At 34.4% G+C, this 10416-nt stretch overlaps 1 protein-coding gene across 1 annotated transcript in view; it reads left to right on the forward strand.

Annotated features, from left to right (window-relative positions):
• Window positions 1-5067: 5067 nt before the first annotated feature.
• Window positions 5068-10416, forward strand: part of LOC117124624 — a 21183-nt gene continuing 15834 nt past the window's right edge. The window contains exon 1 of the mRNA XM_033270920.1: window positions 5068-5114. Within this exon, the coding sequence (XP_033126811.1) occupies window positions 5099-5114 (16 nt within the window). The 5' untranslated portion in view covers window positions 5068-5098. The remainder of the gene's footprint in view (window positions 5115-10416) is intronic.

Here is a 10416-nt window from a genome sequence, read left to right on the forward strand (position 1 = left end):
ACCCCACAAAATTTTATGTTGATCTACCTAGACCTAGGCTAGACCTAGGGCCTAGGGGATGGATTGCAGGTCTCAGTACATACTACAGGCCTAGGTAGTAGGGCCTAGCTAGGCCCGTACCGCGCCTAAGCTTGGCCTAGGATTAACATTGACCTTGTGCAAATCCACCTCGCTTCGGATTTTTATAAGACTTCGATTAGAAGACCAACATGATTAAGAGATCAAGAAATCTGGCCAATAATAGATAGGCCTAGGCCTAATGTTTGTATTTTTTTCTTAATTTTTTTTTACGGCTGAATTGTAGGCCTCTCTATGTTTCTGGCCTACTATAGCTTCTGTACTCACAGCTATTGTACAGTTCCTAATAAAATTAAGCATATTTTAATCGATGTCCTACCATTACTGAGGTTAGGGTAGGGTACTGCTGCCTATTTTATTATTTTTCTTGAAAATTACTATTAAAAAAATTAACTAGATTTGAACTCATCACTGAGGACGAATTAGGTGATCCGCCGGACTTTGACCCACGAGGAAGTGTGCACGGTGCGGATTGAACAATATTTAAATGCTGATAATGGCAAAATACGGAAATTTAGTTTGTTAAAAAAGAATTTGGAGCATTTTAAAAGATTTACTCATGCGTACGCGCACGTCATGACTCACATGCGCATCTTAATGTCACTGTTGTCTCCTGATATGAGATATATATGTATCAACTTTCATTGACAAACGCCTGTTGGTGAAGGAGTAATGATCATTCATAGTATTTATCATATATAAAAATTCAGTTTTTTGAATTCAGATGGCAATACGGTGACGTCACAATGTCCGATCAGCTATTATGATATATAAAATCATATCTACAGCTCATGTGATTTCAGAATATGTAATAAAAGTTGGGGTCACCTTTCATCCTAATGAGCTATAACTGATTTAAAAAAAGACATGATATGTTATTACGCGCGCACAAAAATATTATGTACATTATAACATTTAACCATGACCGGAAGTTTATATCCACTTAATATGATTCAGAAATCACGACTGATTAAGGTGATTATGGGGTCATCAAAGGCTTGACGAAAGAAAATGAGGGGGAGAAGCAAAACCCTATAATTTGACCATGATGCCGTCATCAAAATGTAAAAAAATGTCACATATATGAAAGAGAATTGCCTCAGCTACAACATACTCAAAGTTGGAAGACAATCGATCAAGAATAAGCGAGATACGCTCAAATGCGCATTTGTTAAAATGAGGTCATCGATAATATTCAGTTTGTTGAATTCAGATGGCAATATGATGACGTCATAATGTCCGATCAGCCATTATGACCTATAAATTTATATTAACAACTTATGTGCTTTCAGAATATGTAATAAAAATTGGGGGTCACCTTTCATCCTAAAGAGCTGTAACTGTTTAAAATTAGGCCTGATTTCAGCAAAATTTCACTGTATATCGGCACAAATGCGCACAAAGTTAACTATGTTTGATGCGTGCGTACGGCATTGTTATTGGCCATAGAGTGATTGAAAAGATTGGAAACTTGTCAAAACAATGTCAGGAACCCAAAATGTGACAAAAAAAAATATTTTCTAGCTTCCATACGTGCTGCATGCGTAAAAATGTGTACACGTAGTGGTAAATTTAAAAAAACTGTGAAATGCTCAAAATGGCCTGAAACGTGCTCTAATTTAATCTAAATGTGATTTTGAGCATTTTAAAATTTTGACGCACGCGTACGCGCCCGTTATGACGCGCACCTGTAAAATTAGGGTAAATTACATTTAACATTGACTTGAAGTTAATGGTCACTTAATACGATTTTGAAATGGAATTTGTTTAGGCTGATATGATCAATAATGAAAAAAAACTCAAAAATGCGCGTAGATGACGTCACGCATAACTGCGCACTTTGAAATAGGAAAAAAATAAAGAAGATCTCTGACAATAACAATAGGTGATCCGCTAGCGGAGCGGATCACCAATAACATTATGTTTGTAGTACAGTATTCATTACTAATAAGAATAAAACTGAATAAAACATTTTAATCCCATATCAAATTGGTCATAGTAGAAAATACTTGAATAATTGGTGTTAAGCTGGCAGAAGGAAGGAACACAAAAGAGCTTATGGAACGTCTAGGTCTAAGTGAAACAATTGTGGAGGTTGTTATGAGGAGTTGCTTGAGATGCATGGGTCATGTGCTAAGAAAAGACAAAGGTGATCCAGTAAAGAGAGCCTGGCATCTAGAAGTTGAAGGTAGAAGAGTAAGGAGGCGGCCAAAGGTGACGTGGAAAGATATGGTGAAGAAAGAAAGTGACGATAGTGAAAGTGTGCATAACACTAGCACCAACGACAGTGACAGTGACAACTTTCTTATAATTAGACAGAGAAGGTCTCAAGGATAAAGAATATATATACTTTTGTATATTTTTGAAAGCCAATTAAAAACTTTTAACGCTTTTTCTATATATCTCCTATTTTCCCCAAATTTCCTGCATTTTATTCCGTCCAGATATGGGAAATATCATCTCCAGTGATGATGAGTCTTGGGTGTTTTTGTATGCACTGAATTGAGAGAGGTGACTGTTGTACAGTAGCACGGTAAACCTTTTTTTCGGGTGCAAAAAGTACAAACAACAAGCATTCACACCAAGTTCTACAAATGCAGCATTTATTCATAAATATTTCTTCATAATTTCAACATTCTGTAATAAATGCAAACAATTCTTTTCCAACAAATATGATAATATCAAACTATGAAAGTAGAAGTCTGCATTTTTTTTTTAATTTTTGAAAAATTTAGGCCGCTTGCCCACCTCCTCAACACATTGAATCCACCACTGTTTATTTATATAACAATATTTTACAATATTGGAAGTAAACCAAAACTATATATTATTTTGATAAATTTGAAGAAAGAGAGATGAGAAGGCTCCAAAAATTCATTCTTTTTGATCATGATGACGTCTTCAAAATGAAAAATAAAGGGACACTACCGAAAGGGAATTGTCTCAGCTATAACATACTCACAGGTAAGAGAGGGCATGTCCCATTTGATATGCAACACAATTATTATTATTATTATTATTTTTATTAAATTATTGTTAATTTGTGGTTGAATGAATATAAAAACAAGTAATATTAGGCAAGGCTGCAGTTGACAAGCATAATTCGTTTATTCTTTTCACTCTTTTATGATGTATAAATTTTTTTTCTTTCAGCTTTTAAAGCTTTGAAACCAAGCCTTATTATGTCAAATGGAATTGATGTTTGACCTAATGATGGGATTTAATTTACCAACCTTGGATTAAAACTTACCTTTTTAGTAAATGCAGTCAACTGTAGACTGTTTAGTTTAATTACTGTGTGAAGAGAATGATCTACAGTATGCTTCAATAACAGATAGTGAATTAAAGTCTAAAATTGCTTTGTAAAAATGTTCTGCTGGTCAAGATTTACTGTATGTTATTTATTCATTATATACTGTACAGTGTCCTGTAATCCCAGTATTTTTAGGGAAATCCAGCATTGTTTTTACGATCATGGATTTAGTTAGAAGAAAGGGGGAAGCAATTGGTAGTACTAGGTATAAATAGGAGATACTGTATGTCATTCACAGAAAAAAAAAGAATTATGGTATTGCAACAATTGCGACAAAATTGCAACATTTAAACACCATTAAATTCCCTCTAAAGATCATAATTTTCTATTTTTTCCCTTATGTTTTGGAGGGGCATGACCCGAGTGGGCGTGGCCTGCCCATCCGCTCAGGGCCACGTCCACTGGCTTCCAACTCCCTGGCCTACCTTAACTGAATTAGGAATCCTGTTTCTTCTACAATACGGATATTTCCCATTATTTGATAATTAACTACAATCTCTTATAAAACAGTTCAATATTGTTAGTTCTTCCGTGTTACGATTACGAAGTCGTGTGCCATGCCACATGTGAAAATGTGTGCTGGGGCTATTGACACTGCTGTATAGTGCAAAAAAAAAAAGCTGCTGTTTTCTACGTTGAAAAGCTGCTGTTTTATGATTTAATTATCAAAATGGATGTTTTGATCAAGATAACATTATTGTATCAATAATTTATTAGGTCTAGCCAATAAAAAAAATGAAAAGATTGTTTTATTGATGACAATATTGATTGGAAGTCATGATGGTTTTTATAAAATATGTATAAAATGAAGGACAAAAAAAATTAGCCCAGTTCACTTACAAGGTCTTACACAGGATTTTGCCAACTAATAAAAGATTACATATATGGAAACTAAAAGATACTGACAAATGTTATAAATGTAAAGAAAACGTTGAAGATGAAAACCACATGCTTTTCAATTGTAGGCCTACGTTTATCAAAAAACCTTTTTGGATGAAAGTTAAAAATACATTAAGAGGTATTGGGCAAGAAGATATATCCTTTAAGCAACTAGTTCTTGGAACAGAAAATGTAATCGTAGATTATATTTACACTGCTGCAGCTTTTACTATTTACAAATAAAAAATTCTATGTGAATTAAAAAAGTTAAGATTTACTGATCTATGGAGTGCCTTTAAACATCACATCATGTTCAGAATTTAATTTATCGACAGAGTAAAAGGTTACCATGGAAAAAACATACTTTGTAAAAAAAAGGCTTTAATTTCGACAAAAGTATTATACATGTATATATTAGTTACCCGTATTTCATTTGAAATTTAATATAGATTAAAGATGGAAAATGAATGAAAACAATGAAAAAAGAGTGACAATAAAAATGGGTGACTCCCACGAAAGACAAAAAATAAAGGTCTAGCCTGTATACAGATACAGAAAACTTTATTTCATCCTTCACAGGAAATTCACATATCTATATATGTATTTATATTTATGTTTATATATTATTGTTATTGTTCATTGAAGACCAAGCTGCTAAAGACCATAAAATCCCTGGAACCTTAAGTGGTTTTTAATTGCTGTACTTTGTTTATGTACATTCTTTTGGACCCTGATTGAAACAAAGAAATTGTTTTCTTATTTTATAGATACTGCATGTTATAAAAATTCTATCACCAGATTATATGTGCTGACTTATAAAGAATCAACATGGATTCCAGCCAAGGTAACAATTAACATAAAATTTTCTTTTTTCTTTTTTTTTTTGGTTGTAAATGTTTGGTGATAAATATGTAAATTTAATCTGTATTAAGTAACGTTTTCTTTTTTGTTTTGTACGTCTTTGTCACCTCAAACTTTTTTGTTTTGTTTTTGTTTAATAATAATAATACCTAATAATAATAATAATAATAATAATAATTTTTATTTGGCATTCAAGATATATATCATTCGTCAGGAAAGAGAATAGGCAATTGGTCTGAACAAAACGATTTCCTAGCTAACAATATTACGTTATAATAACGTTACAGTTTGGTAATAAAAACATTATTTTATAGAACCATATGTATGTACTTATAACCTAATTTCACAAAGTCAAAACTTTTGAACGTTCTTACAACGTTGTGTGAACGTTATTTTGTTACATATCAACTATTCGCGAATGTTATACAGTAAGAACTTTTTTGTGTTTGCTGGGTTCTTTAATTCACTATACAAATACAAACCTTAAACCATAGGGCAAAGAATCTATGTTTAAAAAGGTCATAAATAAACGGTAAATAAAAGTAAGGAAATAAAAACAGTTAATAAATGGAAATCAGACAAAAACCACCCAGGGCAATAACCACCTGGACATAAACCACCCAAAATGGACTTTACCATTGTTAAAGTGTGATGAGCTGTGGGATAGACAATGTTGGGTGGGCTTGTTTTTACAGTATCTAGCTTTACAAGCGTTAGACGTACAAGTCCTTTACAGTATGCTGACCATTCTATACCCGACTGGTCGGGTGAAGTCAAAATAGTGTTTGACATGTTAATGAAGAGTTATGACCCATTAAACAACTGATCATCCTTGAATGACACATGGTCATTGTGAAGGCTGCTTTACAGTATGCTGCTTTACAGTATGGGTGCGTTCGAGCCATACACGCCTATTAAATTCCGTGTATATGACAGGTAAACGCACGGCTTTACACCATGGGGGGTCCCCGCATTCGAGCACAAACTTATCTTGTCTAACTGTGTAAAAATTTACCTCGGAAATACTCGTTTGAGGTCAGCGAGGCAATAGTATATCCCATCATGCCACGCAATATTTACGTTTCTAACCACGCTTCACGCACTTGTACTGTACTCCCTGCGCAAATACTTCAGTTTATTAGTGACCTGTGTCACCGTCAGCTTTCCCCTGAATTTTTCTTCAATCTTTGCAGTTATTTCTTTGTAAATACCGCTGTTTCGGCGGGTGCCGTCCAGTTGTCTTTGTATTCTGTCTCCCCCCACAATGAGAGAAGGTAACGTATCATAGGTTCGGTCCACACAGACATGTTGAAATGATGAAGATGATGCTATAACATTAACAACAGGTCTGCGAATGCATTTGTTTTTGTAAAACTGGACAGGCCTATGGTATGAATTGAATTCATGTTGACCGCCAGACAGTAGAGTCATTAAAACATGATTAATGGTCGCGATAATGGCCTTTGACAGCGATACACGGTTCTATAACCCTAAATTTGGTGGTCAAAATAGGCGAGCGTNGTCAAAATAGGCGAGCGTGTTCCAGATGTTTTTTACATCTTACCCCCGTTCGAGCCACGCACGGCATTTAACTTCCGTGTAAATACACGGACCTCGCACGGATATTTTTCTGGCTCGAACGCACCCTATGAAAGCTCCATGGTGTAATAAATCATTTTATTACTTAACTGTCATTGACTGTTTACACAGTGTAATTAAGAAGGTCACACACTGCAAAAAACATTGGGGCTACGGTCACACTAGAGTCTCAAACCTGGCTTGACTCACCGTGGGTGAGATATTCGTAATGTGACCGCAACTGGATCGACTCGCGCCTGGCGTGACCTCGATCTCAATCTACCTATCTCGATCCCGGATCAGTACCCAGATTGACCCTGGATTGACCCTGGCGATGCAAGTTAATGAGAAATCCAGTGAAGGTCGCATCAAATTTTATCATATGTCTACACGAGAGTTATAGCGGATAGTTATAGCATTTTAACACTGATATAAAAAAAAGTTGAAAATTAAAATTATTTGTATTGATCTCATGATGATGTTTTATTAAAATGATAACGACAAAACAGAAATTACATTCGGCGAGGGCCTGTCTGGGCTAGGCCTGCTTTGAATTTGGTAGGCATTAGGCCATCCCAACTATCGACAAATAAAAGGCAAAATATGTTTAACATCCAATTTTTTCATCTTCACTTGGTAAAGCATTCCGAAAAAGCGAAATAAAACTCTTTGAGTTTTTTTTCTCACCTACCCTAAGCCTACCTATTAACATTTAGGAGATTTTCAGCAGGATTTATAATCTGAGCCTCCAAATGTAGTATGAGATTATGAACGTTTGTTTGTGGTTCTTCTTGCTAGAATGTGTGAATTGCAGTGGCTTTAGAAAAGGCTACCGTATTAGCTGTAATTTCAGAATTATGTACGTACAGTATCTCACTGGCGTTCACTGTATCTTGTTCAGCTGTATCTTTAGACACAGCGAACGTACTACCACAGTAATTTGCGGATTTCCCCAAAAAAGACATGAAAATTTACATGAAGTTTACAAGGAATGGTAATAATATAAATTTGTCCTGTAATGTTTTATTTAGATTACTTTTGACAATTATGAAGTTAAAAACAACTCAAAAAGGTAATTTTAAAGATGCTTTGATATTATGAACCAACTAGGCCTAGTAGAATTGCCTCAAAAATGAGACCATGGTCAAGCTACAGATTGCAATCAACATGTGGCAAGTCAATTAACAGAAAGATCTATCAGATGAGAGCCTTGCCATGTCTGGTAATTTGTCGGTGTTAGCTTAAAGCGCTTGTTTCTATCAGGTGACCCCTTTCATACGGTCAATGTCAGCCTCGTAACAAGCGCTTGTTCAATAACTACAATATTACCGGTGTAACTTACACCATCGGAACAATGCTATTGTGACTTACACACCTTTAATTCATTCAACTCCTTTGGCAACATGCATGTAGGTTAATAAGAAGTAGATTTTAGTCACTGTGCTTAAAGTTTGCCATTTGTTTTCATGATTTTAACACAACACTTAACTAACAAACTTTAAGGAAATTCAAATGTAAAATTTGTAGTAAATTTTGAAATACATTAATACCGTACTCGCTCGAATAAGCACCCCGTTAGAATAATCGCCCCTCTCGAATAAACTCCCCACGAAACGTGAAAATTTCCTTAAATGCCCCGTTTGAATATTAGTGCCCCCTCAATAAAATCATGTAATTTTTTTTTAGCAAGTCAATAATCCAATCAATCCTGGGACTGTGGATGTTGGCATCATTTGAGCTGCAGAGTGGAATCACATTCTCTTTAGGTCAATATCAAAATGAGGATATTTCTCTTAAACAGATGAGATCTCCCAGGACAGACAGTTATTTTTTTTCTTTTCTAACAATTTGCACCTTTAACACATTCTCATCTGAGTTTTCAAGAAAACCTGCAATGATCATGTCATCCTGCAAATCTCAATCGACCGATGGCCAACAAGCTAACCACCGCCACTAATTTCATCTGCTATTCTGTTATACTCACAACATTCTTGTCAAGACTTGGACGATTATCTTTCCGCCACACCACCATTCGTAATTTTTGGTTTTCCGATGTCCTTATATAATCATTTTTCATTAAAAAAGTACCTCTTTAATTTAATAAGTTCTCATAAGAACTCCTCGATTTTCATCTATTTCAATAAGCGCCCCACTCTGTTTTCATATGCACCATAAGCACCCCATTTGAATAAACGCCCCTCAAAAAGTACAAAAAAATATTTTAAGAGCTTGGGCGCTTATTTGCGCGAATACGGTAACGTTTTTTGCCTTTATGGTATTTGACTAATATTTTAGTATTTAATATTTGATCTTGTTTTGATTGAATTGTCACTATGATAATTAATATTTCTTCTCGTATTAATGACAGCCATAAAGAGACATTAATTTCAGTAATTTACAGTAACTTAGTTGCAGTTTATTTCCAGAATAGTGAAAACATTAATGAAAACAGAATATTTATTTTTACTACAAATATTTACATTTACAGTACATATTTTCATCAAAATAATGATTGTGAATGTATTGCTGTATAGCGCATAATGTGAATAATTATGCGCTTTACAGCAGGGAGTGAGATAAATTATTTAAATAGTTTCCTTAAATTTTGAATGGTTTAGCGTGTACCACATGTTTCATTTAATGCTAGGTTTACGGTATGTTCACAGTGGCCACGGCAGCCCTGTTTGCCTAAAATGTAGTGCGCCGTGGGATTTTGGCAATTTTTTCTCGGTTTCAAGTTTCCGTCTTGGCTTTTTCAGTGGCATAGCTTTGCCTTCTTTCACAGCTTGGTCTTCGTCGACTGCTTCTTCTTGTTTTATTTGTGGTGTTTTTCCTATTTATGCTTTCTGTACCACTACGGACCACCTCCAATTTTTTCAAGTTTTGTACAAAACAAGGTAAAAAGATAAAATATTAATATCTTATTAGCTTACATAAATTAAAGAATATGACTGTTTTCATTCAAATTATTATTATTAAAGGGAAGTATTTAATTGAAAGTAATTTTAAGCCCACTCAGAGAGGGCTTATGATGATTCTGAGCGAATTTTGAAGTAATTTGTTTTTCTATCTCTTCCTTCGTTTGTGACGCGATTAGGCCGATCTTGCAATAATATGGAAGATAAGGACTGGGGAATTTAAAGTATGAAGAGTTTTTGCGAAAATTTTGTAGCAATGTGTAGCATATATGTTTCTTAATCATATGCAGTTTAAATAAAATTAATCCGACAATTATTAACGTCACTGGAGGTCAAAAGGTCATCGACCTTTTTCTAAAATGCAATTTAGATTTGATACCAATTAGTATTTTCCATTATCAATAAGCATATGGAATATCAAAAATGATATTAACAAGAAAAATGTATAAATTGATTAAATGTATTACTGTCATTTTTTATTACTTGTGTAATCAATGGCGATGTTTGGGGTAGGGGTTAACATTTAGGTTCACAACTCATGATTATATATGGAAATATATATTGGTGAAAGTTATGTTAAAAGTTTCCCACACGAATAAAATAAACGAGCGGTACTGGATAAAGACAACTTGGTTTCTTGCTTCAAACAAGGTATCCATTCATAGAAGTCTTATGAAGATGAGCCTAACCAAGTGATGAACCTAAAAGGGTCGGGGACCAGGATAAACTGTACATTCGACTTCAGATTGACAAAGATTGAAATATGTTAAGTACAGACACGATATATAT

Source organism: Anneissia japonica, unplaced genomic scaffold (assembly GCF_011630105.1).
Source record: "Anneissia japonica isolate Jap-2015-1 unplaced genomic scaffold, ASM1163010v1 scaffold287833_len2544123_cov190, whole genome shotgun sequence".
NCBI lineage: Eukaryota > Metazoa > Echinodermata > Crinoidea > Comatulida > Comatulidae > Anneissia > Anneissia japonica.